Source organism: Strix aluco, chromosome 6 (assembly GCF_031877795.1).
Source record: "Strix aluco isolate bStrAlu1 chromosome 6, bStrAlu1.hap1, whole genome shotgun sequence".
NCBI lineage: Eukaryota > Metazoa > Chordata > Aves > Strigiformes > Strigidae > Strix > Strix aluco.
This window is the reverse complement of record NC_133936.1, coordinates 24222019-24245164: the sequence shown is the minus strand read 5'-3', so window position 1 is coordinate 24245164 and position 23146 is coordinate 24222019. Positions and strand designations below refer to the sequence as shown.

Below are 23146 nucleotides of genomic sequence, written 5' to 3'. Positions count from 1 at the left end.
ACACAAACTATGTATTTGTAATGGTGAAAGAGCTTAGAAATGGGCAATATCATGCAATATTATAAATATTTCATTCAGGCAGATTGAGAGTAAGAAACTGCCTCCAGCTGCAAAGCAATACCAGCAATTGAATAGAAACAATAGATGAGTGGACTAAACAGCAGGTTTGAAATACCTGAGCTCCCCCAGAGCACTTTATTTTCAGCAATCATCATTTCTTTTCTCAACATTGTGAAATTTTCCGATTTACTCCCAATCATTTTGAACACAAACATCTTTTGACTATAGAGTACAGCAACAAAACTCACAACATCTCTAAAATATAAGGGAATGACAAAATGTGAAACTTTCTGACTCCCTGCTCACTCCACAGGTGAGCAGGTATCATGGCTAATATGCAACACCTTAAACTTTCCAGACCCAACAAATGGAAAAATATCCAAGGAAATTATTTCTGAGATCAAAGTCACTGTAAGTCTCATGAGCACCTTGTTGGAAAGACATTTGAGTACAACAGTGATGCGCAAAACCAATCCCCTCGCAAGGCGTCTCTTGCAGTGGTTAGGAGCAACAGAAAATAATGTCAAAGAAATGGTATCTAGAGAAAGGCCATGTCCTCCAGCTACAGCAGTGATTTTTCTGAGGTCTGTAGAGCATCAGTAATGAATCTAGATAACTCAGAAGAACAAGTCTAATCTCATTATCCAGCCGCTTTTGCTGAACTATTAGCACAGACTCCAACAGAGGCAGCAGCAGCTATACTCATGGATCCTGATCCACATCTCTAAAGCAGCTATGATCTTTCCACTGAAGTATTTTCTCAAACTTGATCACGAAAATTGTAATTTAACCAAGGAGAAAAATCATCATGTTCTTGATGAGCACTCACTTTAAGCCTGTCTTAGAGGAGATAAACCCAACCTACTGTAGCTAACAATAGGGACAGCACTTGATGGCAATCCCTCTTATTGGAAATCCAGTGATTAGTATACTTCCAGAAAATGTTCCTCAACCAGACAGGCTGAGCCCACCCTCATGAAAACAGCACATCACAAGATGTGTTGCCTTCCTGTTATATGTTAACAACAACAGCTTGGGGACCATGTAGGGTTTTGCATTCCACACAGGCTATCAGAGCTCTGTAGAAGGCTTTCTCCGATTATAACTCAAAAATTACCTGCCCTGAAGAAAAGCAAAGTATTGCTCCCTACCCAGAGACCACCCACTTAAAAAAGACACAAAACTTTGAGCACAGAAATTCTGGCTATGACCAGCTGGCACAAAAGAAAGGAGAGAAAGCAGCTGCCAACTACAGATGTTCTTCCGCTGGAGCATCCTGAGAGTCCTCCATGGATGAGAAGCATTTTTCATGCCACATTTACCTATGCCATCACACAAGATCACAAAATCCGGGGTTTTCAAGAAAATGAGTTGTCACCATAATCTGAATCTCTGACTGCCGTGCATTAGCTGAATGCATTATCTGCATGATGCACACCATGGTTTTATGTGCAAAGGTCCAAATAATCCACCGTGAACCATGGTGAAGTTTTCACCATGAATCTGCTTCCAGTTTTGGTTTTACCATGTGTTAGTGACAGATCACGTTCCTTCCTGAAACCAGTGCAGCAAGCTGTCTCTGACTTACCAAGTCTTCTTTCTCTTTACCATGATGTAAGCAGTGAGCATCCTTCCTCACATTACAGCCAGATCTCCCTTCCACCTTGCTGAGGTTGCCAAGAAGAGTCTCTGGGAACACAGGACTCCCAAGTCCACCAAAATCTGACTTGTATCTTCTCCAACTAAGTAGGACTGCCCTTCAGCCAGGACTATGCCATCAAGCAATAGCCAGAACAACAGAATTCACAGGAGCTCTCTGGCTATGTCCGCACTACCACCTAGACCACTATGGATCAGTCTCCATTCCCAGCAAAACTCAAGTTTCAGGACATAAATTCCTTACCTGCCTTTCAGAATAGTTACTCTTCTTTGTCAAAGATTGAAAATTGTATTTCACTTAGAAACTTGGCTCAAATGCTACCCCTACTGGGTAGCAATGGTCAAAAAATGAAACTAGACAAAACTCCTGAAATTTCAAGCTTTTAGCTTTATGCAACATAGATCCACTGTTTATTTTTTCTTGGGATTCTTCAGGCTACCTCACGGTAGCTCAATCTTTTTCCATTAAGACTAAAAATTTTCAAATAAAACAATGGCTAAGATAAAAACCTTAGAGGAAAACTAGCAATATTTAAAAATTGGTTTTAGTGTTATAAAAACACATTTATTAGTATTACTGTACCATATGTTTCTGACAAGTAACTTCAGTTTTTCCTCTTCTTCTCTTTAATTTCTTGCATGCAGAACTCCTTATCTAGACTTCTTTATAGCTATCTGCTTACATATGTCAATAGCAACTATTTAATTTGTAATCCTTGTTATAAAAAAAATGGTTTCAGAAAAGAAAATCTTTATTTATAAATTATGTTGACATCATATCTATGTAAGAATACAAGTGGTCAGCCTCAAAATATATTGTTTAAAAAACAATAACTTGAATACCAGTATTTCTGAACTCTGTAGAAAGTGGAAATCTAGAAAAACCTATCTAGAAGAGTGACACAGACTAATCAGAGAGTGACCTGGTATCCTATGAAGGTGGTGGCTTTGAGTTTCACGAACAGCAGACTTACAAGGAGCAGAAAACTCACACAGTTTTTGTACCACCACAGGATAGCAAATTAAGCCAAAAGTCTGACTTTGTCACTGCTCTTCTCCAACCAAAAGGCAATTCCAAGCCAGTTCCTTCCCCAAAGTTACGACAGAATGACCAGAGGTACCGTAATCTCTACTCATGTCTGTGCTGCAACCTTGGCTCTGCAGTTCAAACCCACCAGAAAGAAAAAAACTGAATAATGAGCCAAACTAAGAATGTGAAGCCTGAGACCTGCTCCAATACCTTTGCAGTGGTTTGGTGTAACAGAGTACATGTAAACCAGGAGCATTTCTTCTAAGGAGAGTTGGAAACATGGAAAAATCACAGCATCATGCATGCCATTAATTCTCATTCTCCAACATGTACAAAAATGTTTCTGAGAACTGCTCTCTCTCACACACATGAACAGACAAAAATTTCTAAAAGAATACGGATGTAGAAAAAGTGGTAAAGAGAAGACAGTTGAAAGCAAAAATAACAGTACAGCAATAATGCTCCACAACATAACCACAGTTTAGGGCAAACATGTGAAGGGAAAGAACATCTTGCAACCACATTCAGCTTTGACATTTCTCTGTTTGTGAGTTTCTACTTCTACACCAGTAATTGGCACCTTCAGACTTAATTTGAATTTTCTCTTTCATCATTTTATTAGAAAAATACCAGACACATCAAAAATAAATATGAGGAACATCACATACATACCCCAATGGGGAATTAAAAACATTTAAAAGGCCAGTTATAAAATGGAGATCATCTATTTTGTGATTACAAAACAATTGACTTGCACTACTTCCTCTATCACCCTGCACTGTGCTTCCTGAGGACCTGCAATAAATGAAACGGCAAAGAGGAAGCAGGAACGCTGTATTACATGAGCGCACAGGAACTTCAGGACTGGGCTCAGGTCATGCAGCATACCAACAAAACCGCTCTGCCATGGGCTGTACCTGAAAAGCTGAAGAGAAGGCATTGTGCTGCAGCTAATGACAATTCCAGTCTGAATCTGAGCGCAGCAGAAAGAATTTGCATCTCTTCCTATTCTAGCAATGCCCGTAGTCTTGCACAATTACTGTTTCATTTATGCTTCGAGTGTGATAGATTAGATTGGCAATGTTCTCTACAATGAGCTGAGCTCACAAGCTGGATCCAGGGCCCAGGAACTGTATGAGAAATAAAGACATTTCCTACAAAGCAAAAATAAAATCATACTCTACTTCGCCAAAATTTTGAGAAAACCAAGCATTTCAATGACGCATCTCTAATGTTAGGTGCCTACATTCAAAAATGATCTTGCTAGTGCTTCAAGTTCTCCATTCCTCACTCCCATTACTCCCAAACTACAAAAAAAGCAAAACTCTTTTTTCTGAAAAGGAAATCTTGAGGAACAGAGATCTTAAGCCTTTAAAAGTGTCCTGCGTCTTTTCATGTCCTCACTGTTTAGTTTAGACTAACATACCTTTATTATTGTGTATGAATAAAAAGAAAGCACAAGGTATAATAGCCTTCTGAAAATACTGCTCTTTTGTTCAAAGTCTCTACTCAATTCAGAATTTTGATGGGTTGAAGTAAATGGTGGTGCTAGAATAATACTGAAGTTGTAGAATTCAAATCACAATTCTTCCAAATATACAGCTTCTTTAAAATGAGAGGAAGTAAAATACCTCATTCTTTTAACAGCTGTATACAGGGATGGATTTTCACAATGATGAACAGCCTAATCAGGTGAAGAATCCTCAACTGAAAGCTCACAAAGGGACCCCTCTATCCCTTCTCCATTTTTTTCATTTCCACTTTTTCCCTTGAAAGGGCTGTCTCACTGGAGAACCTGAAGAGTGAAAGATTTTAAAGTACAGGACTGAAATCCATCAAACCCAGGATTGTGGTCCAAACCCAACCAGCTGTCAAACCCAGAGATACGAATGTATGCTCACTTCTGCCTAATAAAATTTGAATCAAACACTTTGCATCTGATTCTCCATGTGAGCTTTTATGCAAACTTCTAAAGTGCAAGGAATCCTGGGGTGGAAGAGCTATTCTGAGAGCTTTCACATAGTTCATGTAATTAGGGAAACCACTTCCTTTGATTGTAAGTGTTCAAAACAGCTGAATTTCTTCTTTCAAAGGAACTCTGTGATTTGGGTCATCTCTTTTACTTGCTCTTTCATGTTTCTCAAGATGAGAGGTAAGACTGTAGAGCACATTATTTAGAAAAAAAAAGATTCCACTTTTTGTTTTAGGGATTGAACTCGGACTATTCAAAAGGTTGTCATTTGGAAATCTTTCTTTCCCTCCCTCTGTTTCCTTCCTTTTCTGATAAGCTCTTCAGTGGCTCCAGCGAACATAGTCCAAAATGCCAATTTAAACCTAAGGGAAAACTGAAATATGGTACATAAAGGAAAAGGGACTCTCATTTTCCTTTGTACGGTTGTGGCTGAATATGTAATCATAAAGGAGCTCTAGCTGCAGGATCTCAGTCCCCATGTCACGTTTACTTTTTTAATGGTTCTAAACACTGACCAAGCAAAAAGGCAGAAATACAGATTTTAAAAGACAAACAAAGCAGCTGCCCTAGTCTTTGAAATGGATCTGCAGGTTTTTTCCTTCCCAAAAAGGGAACTCAGGTCACAGTTTCAAGGCAACAACCATGTCACTAGAACTAACAGCTGATGCCAGTGTCATTACAGAATCAAGTGTCACTTGCCCTGAATTTCTTGAGCCAGGCACCCTGTTAGTACTGTTACTCTACATTCGTCTCTGTAACAGCTGTAACAGGCAGGGAATATCTCCCTTCTCACAGTATAGCACAGAAACACAGTAAAGAAAAGGCAGGAAGTTTCATACTGCAGATTTCAAATTTATTAAGTAACAACAGTATACTTGTTTACCCTGGGAGGGCCAAGCTTTATTCCCAGTCAGTGAAAAATCGCAGGACTCCTTCCAGAATTGCAGTGCTAACAGGGAAGTGGTTTGCAACAGGAAAAGAGTAAACCACTTGGGGACACAGTGCCAGAAACCACATTACTGCCAACTTCTGCACAGGGCAGATGAGACACTGGCTTTGAGAGAAGACTTTACAATACAGACTTTGGAAAAATACATAAACAACCGAAAAAGCAAAAGTTAAGAGCAGAACTCCAAAATGCACGGTCCTAATGAGTGGGGTTCTAGATCTTGTACTTGCCTTTAGGGCCCTCGCAAACTCTTACAGGGGGTACTAGCAAGGCAATGTGATTTTCAGCCATCTGTTGCTACATACTTACATCACATGCAGCACCTCAGTATACACAGACACATCGCAAAGAGGTCAAAGTTAAAAGCTTTGTCCTTGGTTTGGGAGATTAAAAGTACACAGTTCACCAAAAAGGAAAACCACCAATCACTACGTATCAGTCATCATCTTTGACAGGACTGACTCAAATGCATCTGACATTACTAAAATTCAGGTTACTATATGATTAGACAAAAAGTGATTTCTGTGCTTTTCGCCCTCTAACTGCACACAGGCACGCACTACATTTTCTCTGCTCTGCGATTCTTCCAAGGAAGAGGAAAAGATATTCTCTTGGAAAATGTTACTCACTCACTCAAGGGTGCAGCAACTAGATTATTTTAATAAGTTTCCAGAACAACCACCTACTTGCCTCTCCTATCTTGCCCCTGCCAGACAAAAATTTGCAGAGAGCCTCAGCTTTCATGGAAAAGCCGACACCCGCCCAGCCTGCCTGCCCGTCTTTTGTTTTTTCCACCTTCTGAAAACGAACTTTGTACAAAGCAACTGCATATTGTCTTCTTGTGTCTACCAATAGCTTCCTCACTTGTCCTACAGCAGCTCAAGGGTTTTTACAAACCATGCTTATTTTTGATGTAGCTACTGGAAACTCACATGCCTGACACACAAAACTCACAGCTATGTGGTCAGGTGGGTATCACAACGTGATTTTTTTCTCTCTGCTGCTTACAACATTTAGCCATAAGGAACCTCAATTTTCAGAAGTTTTGGAGTAAAACAATTGAGCAACCAAAGGCAGAAGAAAAAAAGTGGAAGACATGTGTTGCTGTCCCCTTTCAGTGACATCCAGGGGCCAGGCACTACTTCTCCAAGGAGGTGCAGTCGTAGGGGGGCCCCTCCTGAGTGTGCAAGAGGCTGCCCCACTCTCGGGCCATCAGGCAGCCGAGCTGCAGAGGGGACCGAGGAGGCCCAGAAACGGCCACTGTTACTTGAGTCACCCAGTTTCCCAGTGGCGCTGGCTTTCCTAAATAAGAGTTATGCAGAACGTAGATTCACTAAACATTCATCTAATAAATGAACCTGGATTTGCAAATAGGATTCTTCCCCAGTAGCTGAACTGCAACAAATGAAACACATTAAAAAAGACAAACAGGGCAGTTTGGAGGCAGCTGGATTAGAAGAGCAGTTCTATATCTGCCCTTACTGGCCACATCTCCCCATCATGTTAGTGCAATTAACTGAGTATGAGAAAAAGAGTTAATGCTGAAGCTGTTCTCTTGGCTCCTCTGCAGCCTCCAGCTAACATAAACAGGTCTGAATGTTTCCTTGTGACTGTTTACATTGTCCTCTTAAAAAGGAAACTTTCTCTATCAGCACCTTAATAAGTGGCAATAGGTAAATGTGAAATAACTTTTACAGTCTTAGTTGTATCATTACAATGAAAAAGATTGATTTTGATGCTTCCCTTAAAGTTAGGATATCTATTTTTATATTTTTTTCTTCAACTTTGTTTTTAATGAAATCTTGCGCCTCAGACCCTTACACAAAAGGGTCAAAAATTAAGGGGGGGGGGAGAAAAAAGGCAAGTAAAGGAGGGCATGTCTAGTCCTATCAAGTGTTTTATTGCCTTCTTAAGAGGACAAAACATATTGTTCAAAATTCCATTGCTACCATGTGCGTGGCAAGTAGTTTGGGGTCCCCAACCAAAGACTCTGGACCCCATGCTCAGCTTTGAATACGCCTGTAAAAAATGGCCTCTAGGAGACTGACGGTCCCAGACTCAGATCACATCAACTCCAGCACAGATCCCTGACTTCATCTGAACCATCACATAGGAGTGCAACAAGCCAGAAACTTTAGATTTAAATAATACTTCCACACACCTCAACAGCAACTCCGGTATTGTAAGAAACAAAAATTTGTCATTCTATATGCTGCAGTGAGTATAAATTATTTAATTAGAGTCCCCAGGGACTGCAGCACCAACAGATTTCAATGTGGGTGACAGACATTTAAATTGTCAGCTCTCCCTCAAGCACTCAAGACTTAAACGTGCAATCACTTACCATACTCTAAAGTTACCACTAGATCTCACCTGCTGTAACCTTAAGAAAACTATATAGTTAGACAAATGTACAGCCAAGACTAACTTGGATCAACCCTCAATTGCTTGCAACAGCCTAAACCACCACACCTTGAGAGAAAAGGACCTCTTCCATATCCATGAGACTTCTACAGCAAAGCTTCAGGACAGCTTAAACATCCAAAAATACCATTTTGCAGTTGATCACTTCAACAGAAGCTCAAGGTCAGAGAATGTCGTGGGAGGGGAAACAAAAGAGCTCACATTCGATGTCAAGGGTTGCTGGCATGGAGAAATAAGCAACACAACCTCTCCACCAAATTATAAATAACAACTGAGCCCAAACAAAAAGAAAACAGAAAAGGGAAAAACATATCTAGCACAAAATTTTTTTTTTAAAAAAAAAAAGGAAAAATACCCTCAATTGTGGCCAAGTATCTACTGGCAACTGGAGCAATCCACTGTCGAACACAAATTTGTAGCAGATTGACATAATTTTTAAGACAATATACAGTGGAATTAAACTAATTATGAAACTAAAGAATATTTAATAATATCCTAAGAGGCTGCATATTGTGGATAGCAAAAAGCATGAGTGCTTTCTATATAATCAACAGAGACAGATTTTCTCCCTATTCTAAACAACATTTATTCATAATTTGTAGGAAACTGGTTCATCTGCAGATGTTGTACCTTCTGAAAAAACAAAATTAAACATAATTGAGGTAAAAGGGTCCAAACCTCGCAGAGATATTCCTAATCCAAGCATCTGGTTCATGGTAAAATCCTGTGCCTTAACAAAGCTATGGCAACTGCACATGTATTCTTGACCAGCAGTACACACAAGGTAATTTTACTTCACACTGACAAAGTTCAGGGAAATCAAGAGTCAAGCAAAAGGAAGAAACAGACAGATCTGGTGCATCTTAGCTTATTAATTTACCTGTTTATTAAGTTTTTTTATGTAGTAACTGTTCAAAGTTGCCCACCAGTCAACAGAACATGCGCTCTTAACCTTTTACAATTTCAGTACAAAGTCTGGTGGTTTAGCCAAAAAAAAAAAAAAAAAAAAAAAAAAATAATAGGGCAACTTCTTAAATACAGCTACAGCCAGATTCCTAGCACTTGTGAAATCGCTCTTCATTTATTGTAAGCTAAGATGTCAATGCTGACAGTCACTATGTCTCAAGTGACCCAAAATACCTTTTGAAGTCACAAATTGCCAGTCTGGTCCCTGACATGCCAGTTTTATTGAAGCTGATGTCTAAATCAAATTAAGCCGAAATTGGCTTGATTTAAAAGAACGTGTATGCACAAGCCTGTGTAAGAAACTCAAATTAAGCTGGTCAGAAAACCTCAGTAAGCCACACAACTCGTACTACAAATACTCATTATTTATATGAAGCAACTCTGAAAGACATTACTCATCTAATGAAAAACTTGGTATAAAAATGTTTAAATACACAAGTAAAAAAATCCACTACAATAAAATGTAGCAAAATACAGACAAATACATTTCTGTGCCTGGATTGCTACGTTTCTGAGATCATTTTGGGGAGCAGAGATGCAGAGAATGAAGTTTCTTCTTAGAACAGACAAAATGAAACTAAAGCCTGTTGTTCCCAAGAATAATTGTATTCTGGCAATGCTACATCATCTTTCATTATACTGATATTTCCCAAATGCCAATGGAGTTTTGATATAGTTTTGGTTACAATACATATGCCTCTCAACAGTTACAATACAGTCTTATCCAGAGCACTCACTAAGAAAATCTAAGGGAGTGACTTTCTTGACACCTGAAAACATGACAATCATTTATAAAATAAGGTCTTCCAAAAAATATCCCTTGAATGAAAGCCAAGAGAAGGGCAAACTCAAAAGCAATCAGAGATTTATTGCAGAAGTCTGTCCTATCCAAAACAATTTATTCTGCAAGATACAGAATATACAACAGCTGGAGTATCTGAACCCATTTTGACAACTTCCACAGTTTAGAAAGGGTACCGCGTATCCTCTTGATACCTTTTGGGAATACCCTAATCAGCACCAAGAAGAGTGCTCTAAGCCATTTCCTTTACCAAAATATAAAAAAGAAGCAGAAAACCCTGCAAAATAACCACTCTGTAGAACAGAAGCAAAGCCATCGCTCTGGTATAATAAATCCAGTGTTTTCTTTTAGCTATTAGCAAGATACAGCAGGATTTCTTTAAATGAATATAGGACTGGAAGAGTTCCCATGAGATGACTTACTCTAGGGACATACAACCTTTCTTTTTTTCTGAACTCTATGATTTTTCCAGTATAGGCGCAGGTGTCTCTGAAAAGTCCATGTATTTGACTCCTTTATATAGCACACACTCTAAGCCCTCTCTCACCATTCATTAGCAATAGCACCTGCATCAAAGGACCACAGGTTGGAAACACAGGGTTTGTTTTCCCCTGGCTCTGAGCTGGAACCAGGTAAATCCAGACATTTCCTGGCAGATGTTACCTTGAATCATTCTCAATACTTGCTGACTCAGACATGAGAGGGGTAAGGAAGTAGGAGCTCCTAGAAGGAGCTAATAAAATAATAAAAAACCATCAAAATTGCCCTTCATTACAGTCAAGTTCCAGTGTGGAGATTCATTCCAAGCTGGCACCCAAGCACCCACACCAGCTATAAACCACAAGCAAAAAGAACATCTACTATTTTTAGTCCTGTCAGGGCTAAGTATCAATTTCAGTTTGGTTTGGTTTGGTTTGCTCTATTTTACTCTGTTGTTTTTCTCTTGTTACTCTTGAAAGTCATTCCCAGTCCTTACTCTTATGACTCACATTAAAATTACCACATGCTCTCCTTTAGGACTACAAACATGAGTGAGGTAAGTCCAGTGACATGCATGTGGTTATACTTAACTCATCCCCTTTGGAAGGTACAGACACAATCCATGTTTTCTGGACAGTCCCTTCCAGAAGTGGATCATAAAATCAAAAAAGTGAACAAGCTGCATTATATTCCATAGGAAGAGTTTTATGAAGCATTAAAAGATCCCCTAAAGCTTATTGCACATGTATTACATACAAGAAAACCTGACAATGTAAAATTAATTTCCATGGTAGTCAGAATTCCAGCAATACAGCATCTAAACTAGTAAAAACATGTTTTTATTTTTGAGTCTCATAAAACTCAGATGCATTGCACAGACATGACTGAACAAAGCATGCACGGTTAACCCTACTCAATTTAACATCTTTTATCCACAAGTTAGTTCTGTTAGTTCACCAGAAGTATTTCCCAGTAAGATTACAGTTACATTTTATTGGGGTTTTTTCCGCTATTCTCCTACAGTTTGCACAGACCACTGCCATCACTTTGAAGGAATCCAGGAACAGCTGTACTGCATGAAACCAAATGATCTTGTACCTAAGTACCATGGTTCTAACAGCTGAAACAAGCAAAGCAGATGCAATACTGCTGTCCATCAATAGTATGGAGACAGATCATGGAGTATTTCCAAAGAGCAGTGACATTAAAATTAAATGCAAATTTCAGGTAAAATTCCAGCAGAACAAATGTCTCGCTGAAGAACCACACTCCAGATCAGATGCCAGCTGCCAAAAAACAGCCACCAAAAGCACAGCCTTCAAAAGCAGTGACAAATAACGGGGGAACTTCAGAGATGTACAGACAATTGAAGGAGGTGAGTGCTATTCAGTGAAAAGCTAACATGGCAAGGCATAAAACAACGTTTGTAAGATTTCACTCCAGCAGTTATCTGCTCAAGATAATAGAGTCAAAAGAACTGCTAGCAATTTGCAGAATAAGGCCTTCGGGCCCAATCTCTCCCATCCATTTCAGTGGGAGCCAAATTATGGGCTTATCCAATAATTCATATAAATTGTTCACAAAAATACCAAATAAATTCCTGAGTAATAGGTGTGCAATTTTCTTCAATGAGTGCACATGATTATCACTTAGGGCAAAAGGAGCAAGTGTACAGGAGGCATTTCTACTCCCCCCATATGCATCATAAACATCATGCCGATAGTTTGATTTTCCATAAAACAATTCACAAGGAACTCCTGTTCCTTGCTTAAAACCTAAAACTGCTGAAGTGCTTGTACTAGATAGTAAAATGGGAATTTAATTTTGGTTTTGCTGTTATTTAATCACTCAAGACACACTTTTATGGTTTGCTTAATCAGTAGAAGTCTTGTCCAGACTTTCAGATCTGATATCCTAATCAAGGCCTTTCAGTGTACTTATTTTTCTCAGCACATCTATTTAGCTGTATTTTATTCACATAAACACACACCTCTTTCCACACAGTCATATTTTACTACCTGTCTATAAAAAGCTAGTGCCTTGCAGAGGTCTTCCCATTTCTCAAATTTTACAGAGTTTTCAAGAAATCTGTCTGAGCAACACCATTCCAAGTACTTGGAAGTTTTTCTGAGCACATATTTTAGTATAATATGCTGTATATACTGGAACAAAAATAGCTTTGTTTCACACATTAGAATTTGTTAGCCACTTGGCTAATATAAAGCCTTCAAGATCTTTGCTGGTTTTGATTGGCTTGTTTAATAAAATGAAACACAGATACAACATATTTGCAGAATGATACCACAGCTCCATTGACTTGGCTTGTGCCCTTGGATTCAGCTAGCATGAAATTCCTCTGAGCAAGCTTTTCCCAACTCTCCTCTGTTTCCCCTTTAATCAGTTGTTACGGGTTATTGGCAACAGTTAACAGAAATACAAGACAATCAGTCATGGAGTTAAAAGGACACTTCCTTCCAAACAAACCAGAAAGAGTAATAATTAGTTTTCTGGACTAAATGCAAACCATCCAAATATCTACTAAATACAGAAATATACAATTACAGCAAGTTATTTTTCTATTGCTATCAGAAAAGCCATTGATTCACCATGACTTTCAGCACAGTTCCGTCACAGACGTTCATTATTGTCATCACGACAGATAAATGTATTACATATGTAAACGGACTGACAGCCATTAGGGTCAGAAGAGACCTTTAGGCCACCAAGGTTGGCCTCTGGTACATCACAAGCCACTATACTTCAGCAAGCCACTCTTGTGTTGAGCTCAACAACTTGACAGAAACAATTGTCTAAAAAGACATCTCAATGTGAAGACATGAAGAGATAGAAAGGGTTCTCGGTCTTCACTCCTTCGATTTGTAGTCTGCTCCAAGCATTACTCATCCTCACTCCTTATAATCTGTGCTTTATTTCCCCTTCTAATTTGTCTAGTTTCAGATCCCAACCATTTGTTCTTGTAGTAACTTTTTGCACTAGATTAAACAAACCCAGCATTTTCTCCATATGAAAATGCAATTTTTGTAAACAAGCTCTTTTTTTTAATTCTCTAGGGTTTTTGACGGACCAAAACTTGCTAGACTTAATTAAGGTTTCACCACTTGCCTCTCTTCTGCCTCCCCAGAAAACTTTCAAGAGAAGATGCCCACACCAAGCTGCTCCCAACTATAACCAGTCTTAATAGTTTAAGGTGCAAATGATGACCAGCCTGAAGGACAAGAAACAGTTTTGTGGTGGAAGGCACCTGCTCCCCTTCTGTCAACTCATCCTGATGGATGATGCCCATCAACCCCTTCCAACACACACTCCCCCACAGCCCCCCTACTTTCCACTCTTTGAGTGTGTTTTGCAGCCCCCTTGGGCTGCCCCTCCAGTTCAGTTACATTCTTTTAAACACAACAGAACCAGGTCTGCACCTACTGCCTAACACCTACTTCCCCGTGTCATGGTTTGAGCAACTGAGTACCATGCAGCCGCTCACTGCCCCTTCTCACCACAGAATACAGCGGAGTCTCTGCTCCGGCACACCTCCCCGCCTTCCTCCCACTGACCTCAGTGTTTGCATAGGTGTCTTCCTCACAACTCCCACAGACCCTCCCAGGTTCCTCTTCTGAAATACATTATCACAGAGGCACAGCTCACTGGCACGGCCTTGGTGCAAAGGTGGGTCTGACTTGGACCTGGGGGAGCTTTGAGAAGCTTGTCACTGGGGGCCACCACTGTAGCCCCACCCCCACCCCGCTACCAAAAAACCCCCACCACTCACTGAAACCAGGACACCCCAGGGCCACAGATAAAGCACAGCTGGTTCTTACAAATGACCTGATCCTCATTTAGATATGCAAGGACATTAACCTCATTTGCCTAGCAGCACCATGATATGAGCTCTTAATGAGTTGCAAGTCTTCGTTAAGCCCTAAATAAACCCTTAAAATATACTAAATTCTTTCCAGCATACAGTTTCCTCTTCCTAGTGCACAACCTGTGTTCCTCATTACTACAAGCTGAACATTGTATTTGGCTGTTTTAAAAAAAATATTTTTGTCAAATGGTCCAACTGTGTCAAGCAATACATATGACTGTCCTACTTTCTCCATCATTTCCCATTCCACTAAGGTTTATGCCATCACAAGATGTAGTAATATTGTTTTTAAATTTTCTTTCAAGAATGCTTGAAGTAATTAGCCCGCGTCTAGCAGACTCCTGTGTAATCCCACCAGAAACACACCTATTCAATAAACAAACTTCACTGAGCACTACTGAGATCTGCCAGCCAGTTGACTTTTGAGGAGCGCATTACTGATACTGCATAGCACCAATTTTACTTGTCTTTGTATATCTTTTGATATTAACAAATAGTAGAAACAAAGAGAACAGTACAAACTGACATTGGACAGAAGGTGTACATCTGCAACCATCCTGGAAAAATCATGAGATCCTTACACATTATTTTAGACAGCAACTTGCTTAATCATGATCAAACATGCTTGTTACATCACTAAGCATGTCGTAATCACTCTAACTCAGTTTCTACAGCAGTGGATGAACTTTGGTGTACTAAGCATTATCCCTAGTCCAGCTCTGCTGTCCTCCAACTTATAACTGTCTTCCTAAAATACTCTGATGATATTCTATACAAGTTAGATATAGTCATGCTGGAACAGCAGTCCAGTGACTGTGCTGTCCATCACTACACTGGTGTGTCCTCACTGCTGCATCAGCGGTGGTGACCAGCAGGCAGACTGGAGCACTGTGTCAACTGTATACACTGTGTCTCGGCTGGAACTGTACAAAAGCTGAGGGTGAAGGGGATTTTTAGGTTTACCTGAAAATCTTTTTTTAAAAAAACCTCCAACCTGGTAAAGGTGCAGTAAGTTAATTCTGTCTTTTCCCATAGGATTGCCAAGAACCTGTCTGCCTTTCCAGGTGCACAGGACACTGCAAGGGAAGGTGACTGGTAGAACGGTTAGGCTTAAACCTCGCTACAAGATGAGACCAAGCCGAAGTGTGGCTATGACTATCACAAAGCTGGTGGAGCTGCAGATCAAAACCTGCCACAAGCAGGGAAGAGACAACACTGAGCAACACATGCTAAGTCTACAGTGAACATACAGACACGAACCACAGAGCTTAAGAGACCAGATGTAAAGAGGAGAAAACAGAAGCAGGCAAAGACAGTGAACACTACCTCTTCCTATCTAGCAACATGCCCAGCAGTATCAAAGGGAAATCACTAGCTCCACGGGTGCAGCTAGTTCTCATCCTCCTCAGGGCCAGGGCACAGAGGAGCTGCTAAACAAGAAAAGTGGGGAAGGACAGTAAACAATAAAACAATAATGCTTTAAATCAGAGACACCATAAGTTGGGGCCCCCTCCGTATGTCCTTATTGTAACACCATCCAGTTACAGGGCTTTGTAATTAAACAAACAAAAAGCCCAAGGCAGTTTGCTTCAATTAGCTAGAGGATGGAAGACACTAGAAAAGAATTTCTGTCCTTGTTTCCACAGCAAAGTGAATGAAAAGTAAATTCTTACCTCTTTTTCTATTTTGAGCAGCTTCTTTACAGCCACCTCCTTGTCCTGAGAAATCCATCGGGCTCGGTAGACACTCCCGAAACTCCCTCCACCGCAGTTCTCAAAAAACTGCAAGTCATCAAATCTAATTTGCACAAATGAAGCACTGGTAGACGACATCTCATAATGACAAAATATACCACAGCAAAACCTGTGAAGAGAAAAGCTTTCATTAACACATGCTCCACAGATTTATGGGCTTTCTTACCCATGCTCAGAGACCCCAAAACCAGAACCAGTTGCCACAAACACGCTACAGTAAAATCCGTGGGGCAGAGGAAAAAGAGATCCTGGGAACTCACACTCCCAACAGGCTGTGCAAACGTTTGCAAAATTTGCATGAGCTATTAGGAGCAGCTGGGAGACAGAAATGACTAAAAATATTCCTCAGAGCAATACTGACATTTCCCAAACACCTTGGAAGCAGCTCTGCAAAAGGCAGGGGCATTGCTGCCTTCCCCGATGCGAGCGAAGCATGCCAATGGACGGGAAGCATGCTCCCGGCTCCGACCTTGCCTAGGAGCTCAGGCATGCCAGGCACGCTGGCTCTGCTACCGCGACGGCCGCGCACAAGGTGTGTGCCGCCCCGGCCAGGTAGGCAGCCCTCCGCCAGGTGGGCAGCAGTGCCTCGGCACGAACCGCGTGCGCTGCCGGCGCATGGGGCGAGGTAGGAGTGCTTCGCGCAAGGATGTGGAAAAACCTGGCCACGCTAAACATCTCTTCCCAAGTGACTCAGTTCTGTTCGCATGTTATGACAAAGCACAAGTACATGGTAATTCATCTAGGTTACAAGATGTGAAATTCTGCAGCCTGTGCCAAGGTTGGTGTCGGCAGTTTCAAGAGATGATCCCATGTCTGTGGCCAGGGGAACAGAACATCCTTCCCGGAGATTTCACAGCGATAAAGCTTACGCCTGTAGCGAATTTCAAGAAACATTATCACCTAAATGCATGAACAATGACTAATTTTAGGTTTCTTTTTTTAAAGGTGTAAGATCAGGAAGCCTCAGATCCTTAACAGGACTGCAGGACACAGCATCCTCCAGAACCATCTGCAAGCCTGCTGAGGGATCATTTCAGACGCACCAGGTTAGACAAAGTAGTTTTTATTACCAGCAAAAGTTACTATACTTGCAGCTAATGAAAGCAAATTTACCAGCACAAAATGAAAGAGATGGGTTTGAATAAAACAAACCCAAAAAAGACAGAGAGATTTGGGGTTGCTGGTGAAAATTACACCTCCAATTATACTGGTCTAACTACAGTACCTAAAGGTACTGTGTCTCCTGGGAGCCTCCAATCCATAGTGCTTTTTGAGATGGAATCAACACATTATGTGTTGTCCGGGGCTGGGACGTGCACCTGTAATACACCTAGCACTGCCAACTGCCAAAACCCCTTTATCCCAGTCCCTTCTGTAACAAACACAAAGACATAATTTCCTCCCCAGCTTCCCTGATTGTGCAGCTAATCTGATTAAAATTTTGAGGTATCATTTGACCAGAAATTTCCGGCACTATTTGGTTGCAGCTATTCTCCAAATGAGAGATGAAGATACCAACATTTTTCTACATATTGCACAAGATAACATAGAGCCTTTTCTGAAACTGTCTGCTTAATTTTACATCTCTTCACCACCTGTAAGGGTAAAGGCAAGCGCTGACCGCACCATGACAACTGTACTATGTTTACAGAAGGCGTCACGTTTAGAAGAGAGCAGGCTTCACACACGCTTTTTGCTGACAACCAGCCTGCAAAGCTCTTGATGAGGGAACACGAATGCTCCTTCCCCAGCTGTGCGAGTCAGAGGAGGGGTTGCCCATGGGACATGAAATAAAGGTCCATTCTTCCAATACTCTCCTGGCTCCTTCCCAGATACAAGTGCCTAAACTCTTCTGCTGACCTTTTGTTCTTGTTTTAACCTTGTTGCTGTTGTTGTTAGATTTCCTGCCATCCCTGAGTCATCTTTTGCACTGGCCGGCACACATTTTATTTAGAGAAAGATCAAGGGAAAAGAAATTGGTCACTCCTGCAAATCAGGAGGGTAGCAAAGCTAGTTTCAACTTCTTACTTCTTTGCCAGTGATGCTTAATTAGCAGGCCTTCAGCAAAAGCTCATTTGCCTCATTTACTCCGGCAGTTGCTCCAAGTTAATGCTGTGTACACAGTGTCTCAAGCGTATGTGACACTTTATAGACAAATAAAACAGGTCAGCCTCCCAACCCAGAGACCTCACAATTTAAGGCCACAGCCCTGCACACGTTTATGCACGTGGATAATTATGTTCCAATGAATAATCTCCTTACTGACAACAGAATTATTCAGAAGAGTAATGTTACTCATAGGCAAAAGCATACGCACCGACTGGACCATAAATTTAACAGGAAAGTGTGAACAGCTGATAACAGATGGCTGCAGTTGGGATGGCAGAAGGAACAGAAAACCAAGCAAAAAGCAGCATACATCACAGGAAACAAGTATTTCTGGCCTTCATTATCTGAATTCAATAGTTCTGAAGAGCTGTCAAATTATTTTAAATGATTGTCCACCCAGAAGAACCAAATCATCTGTATAAACAAGTAAATTATTTGACTTCTGAAAGTTATGCTAACATAGAACAAAATGTTATTCCAAGATTTCACAGAAAGACAGCACATGATTTTTCAAGATGCTACATCATGCACACCAGACACTTCATAAATACAAGCGAGTACTTTTCTGATGTGTCCTTCTTGCTGCTTAAAACTTTACCTAAATATTTACATAATCACAATGCACTGCCCGGCACACAAGCATTTGTAGAAGCTACTGTTCATCTTTTAACACTGTCACAATTTCAAATTTATCTACAGCAGTCAATCAGCTGCAGATGCTATAGGCACCACCATACAGTAAAGTAATATAATTTAAAGAATGATTCATTGGTTTGTATCAGGTTCTTCCAGAGAAAGTAGGGGAGATTTACATGGGACACTTTATTTAAAGATCTGTAATTAATTACGTCCTAAGTTAGGTATATAGTTTTCTCCTAGATGAAAGAACAGACCTGTTTAAACATTACTCCATGTTTTTGGATGCAAGGTAGTTAATCCTCAATTAGACAAATCAATCTCTTTGTTATGTTTGAGAAAACAACTGTTTAGAGTAACAACTGCATGTGACAAATCCGTACACAGTTATTAACTTGTCATCCTGTTTTAGAAGATACTCAATCTGAGTTTATACCATTGGTTAAGGAAAAAAAAATTAAATCAAGTATTTCATTAAACTCCACAGTCTTACACTTGCATCCAAAACAAGTGCATCATTCCAACAACGTGCAGCACTGCTTCGCATCTTACACTTCTGTGGTCAGGAGAGCAGTCCTCTGCAACGGCATCTCCACGCTTGGGGCCGGGGGCATTACGGCGATCCCCCCGCGCACAGGCACACAGCATAAGGAAGGTTTGGTGTCAGCACCGCCCTTCCCCACTAACACAGTTTCAGGTGTTTAACCACTATTGTCATGTAGCAGTGGGGAACATGATGTGAACTGACTTTGCTGGTTGTCGTTGATGAAATGAAAACATGACAGTTCAGAAACAGTGAATGACAGGTATTTTGAGAAAGAATTCAATTGCCGTTTATTTCAATTATTCCTATGGGTTCTTTTTTGGGGGAAAAAAAGAACTCTCTCCTTTTTCTGTTTTATTTCTAATGGTTAACATGAGCTTGTAATCTTACAACAACATCTCCATTTTCTCCTGTATTGGTTTTTTCCCCTCATAGTAACTTATTTGAGCATGCTATTAGAAGCTGTTCATTTCACACCAAAAAGAAACAGATCTGAGCTGCATTTGGCAGTATTTAATGTCAAGTTATTATTTAACATTAGTATTTAACATGTCAGGACTCTATTACACAGAGTCACTTTGCAGCAAGCTACTAATCCACAACTAGCTCAGTTCAGTACAGTAATAAGTGCTCGCTGTAGGAAACCATCCACCATCACTGGTTTGGTGTGATTACAGCACTTTAGGCAAGTAACCTGCGCCGGGGGTCCCTCCCCAGGATCCTGCTGAGGTCCCACACCTGCTGCTCCCCCCAGACCCCCACAGTGAGGGGACCCCCAAGCAGCCAGGCAGATGGGTTGCAAACCAACAGCACTGCAGGCTGCCCTGCCCTGCATCGGAGCACAGCCACACTCAAAGAACCCGACACATGCATTTGTACCTCCCAGCTCCCCCAAAACAGCCTGCACAGTGAGGGAAGTGCCACCAAGCCCAAATCTCTGCTTATTCCATGGACAAGCCAGAAGGCCCTACCACTGTCATTCAGCTACTGCTCCCAGAGCACCAAGGGCTTCCACTAAGGGACTTGCATGTCAGAGACAGGAGGCAGGAAAGAATTTAGCACAAATTGCACAGTAACTGCAACTCATATTTTGCTTAGTGCGTGGCTGCTGAACTGAAAATTGCATCTCTCATCTTGCACATGCACCTGACGCTGCTTAAATATTCAATTACTTCAGGAAAACCCTTTGTAATTTATTAAAGGTAACAACCGCGCAACTCACTGCCCTCATTTCACTGTGTGGTTCCACGAAGCAGATTCAGTGCTTCTTTCAGGAAGGCCCCCTGCCAACATATTGCCAATAAAGTAGTAGCACACTACACTTGTGCTATCTTAAAATACACAGCAGAATGTGCCAAGTTTCCTTATTTGGCAAAACAGTCCATTTGCTTTCAGGATCTTTGACCATCCATTTTTAGATCCAAATCATCCTTTGTATCCAGTATGGCCTACAGTCCTTCAGCATATCAACCTGGATTTTTGCAGCAGCATATTTATTTAGCCTGTTTTTTAATAAAAAAAAAAGCACCCAACAAAAAAAAAACCAACCCTCAAATGTCAAAACATGGTTAACCACTGTCTTGTCTAAACAAAAACCAGGAGTTACAGTGATATCAAGCTACAAGAGATTCTGCAGAAAGAAGTTTTTATAAATAAAGGATTCTTTAATCATATCATGAACTACCGATGGATAAGATGCAAACAAACTCCAAGCACAACTCCAAATTAAATATAACCTAATCTTCTAATCTCCCAATGAGTTACAATAAAGTCAACAACCCCTACAATTCCTAAACTTTCTTAATTAGACTGAGCAGCAGCCCTGCAGACGGTGAGACTGGAGGCATGGCTCTGCCTACCTTAGCTACAGAAGCAACAACATTTGAGCCTGTCCTTTGTCAGAACCTAAGAATTCTGTATAACTTCCATTAATAACATTTCTAATTTTATTTGAATTTATATAACCATCAGTGCTACGGAAAAAGAGCTCAACTCAGCCTAAACAGTTTGAGTACTTCAGGAAAAGAACTATTTTTGACCCAAGCTGTGTCAATGGCAGACTGATGGGTTTAAAGGCTTCACTTTAAATAGAAAACATTTTATCTTGGAGAAACCCTAAACTGTTCACTTCGCTTACATTATACCTTGTCAGTGATGTCTGTCAGGAGTATGCACACAACAACACTCAAGAAAGACAAGGCAGCTAAACCTACAGCCCGGCCCGTAGAGCTGCTCGGTCCTTGCATGGGCACGACTGCAGGATCTGGGCCTTGGTTTTGTCAGCATTTCTGCCTTCTCCCCTGTCCGTGAGCCGGGCTCTCCAGGGTTACCAGTATTCTCACAATACCACCGGTATGCAAAGCACATTATTGATAGATAAAACAAGTAGGCTTCCAAGGACTTACAATTTCAGGGCAAAGTCCTGAAAACATCTAACTGCATGGCTCCAGCAGAAAGCTATGATGTTTTCAGGCAGTGACCCAGTTAATCCAGTGCTTTCAAATTATTTCTGCTTCTGGAATTTAAAAAAAGTAATGATCCATGGCTTTCCCGATGGCTCTGTCGCTAAAACTCACAGCAAAGCATGCTGGATAGAGGGGTAATGGATGGTTCACACACACACGTGCTAAAAAAAAAAAAAAAAAAAAGGCATACTGGTGGAAAGGAACTAACTTGAGTGAACACAGCAAAAAAACCCGAATGCCAGTTCACTTAAAAACTGAGGAGGAAAAGGAAAGAACGGAGGGGAAGGAAAGTCCCGCTTCAAAGCCCAACCTGAGGGATTTTATGCTCAAAACAACAGAAAACCGCAGCAGGTGCACATAAATCTAACATGTTTGAAACACCGTCTGAGGGGCGGGGGGGGGTGCGCGGACAGCGGCCCCCGGCCCCGCTCTCCACGTCCCGCGGCCAAGCCCCACGGACGACAACCGCTGGCAGCGCCTTTCCCGCACGGGGCCGTCCCGCACAGCCGCCGCTCCGCTCCCCGCCCCGCCGGCCGCCCCTCGGCGGACACCACCGGGCCCGGCCCATCTCCCGGCCCCCAGCGGCGCCCGCGGGACCCCCGCCCCACCGCGCGTGGGCGCCGCCGCCTCCCGGGGGGACTGGCCGCTCCCCGCGGCGGGGCAAGGTCAGGCCGTGCGCCGGGGCGGCGGAGCGCCTCCCCCGCAAGGACTTTCAAAGTTGCTTCAGCGGGTGGCAAACGTCAAACCCGGCGGGGACACCCACGGCCCGGCCGCGCTCTCCGGCCGCGCTGCGCCCCGCCGGCTTGCCCGCCGCCTCCCGCCGCCGGGCCGAACACGCACCGACCGTACCGCCGCCCCCTCCCCAGCCCGGGCGTGGCGGGGGGCGCCTCACCCTCCTCACCTTCCCCGAGGGACTCCGGGCTGGCGGGACTCGAGCGGCGCCGATCCCGGAGCCGCCGAAGAATGCTGGAACCGGCGCGACCGCGTCTCCCGCTCCGTCCGCCGCGCTTCCGGTTGGTGCCGGGGAGCCGGAGCCGCCGCCGCCGCCCCCGCGCCGCCTCGCAGCGGCGCCACCCCGCGCTCTGCGCCGAGCCCCGCGGGGGAGGCGAGGCCGCCGCCGCCGCCTCAGGGGAGCGGGCAGCGCGGCCGCCCCGCCGGTAGGGGGCGCGGTGCCGGCGGCGTGTGGGGCGACGAGGCGTCAGGCCTGGCGGCGGCCGGTACCAGCGCGGCCGCGGCCCCCGCCCCCGCCCCGGCCGAGGGAGGGTGCGTGAGGCGGCGGGCAAGGAAGGCCGCGTGCCCACCACCCTTGTCCCCGTCGCGTTGATGAGTAACGGGGCACCGGGCCCCTCACGGCCTACGCGCCCCTCACCCGCCGTGTCGGCCGCCATGGTGGGGCCGCCGTGGTGGGGCTGCCGT

At 42.6% G+C, this 23146-nt stretch overlaps 1 protein-coding gene across 3 annotated transcripts in view; it reads right to left on the bottom strand.

The window, feature by feature from the left end:
- The window catches only part of MAP3K20 (mitogen-activated protein kinase kinase kinase 20), a 92265-nt gene extending 69417 nt beyond the window's left edge, over positions 1-22848 (bottom strand). For 2 of the 3 annotated variants that reach the window (XM_074829133.1, XM_074829135.1), the window contains exons 1-2: positions 22632-22763; positions 15896-16085 (exon numbers count right to left, since the gene is read on the bottom strand). In XM_074829133.1, the coding sequence (XP_074685234.1) occupies positions 15896-16054 (159 nt within the window). In that variant the 5' untranslated portion in view covers positions 16055-16085; positions 22632-22763. Of the gene's footprint in view, positions 1-15895; positions 16086-22631 lie in introns of all 3 variants that reach the window. The other variant, XM_074829134.1, reaches the window with a different exon arrangement.
- Between the last annotated feature and the right edge of the window lie 298 nt (positions 22849-23146).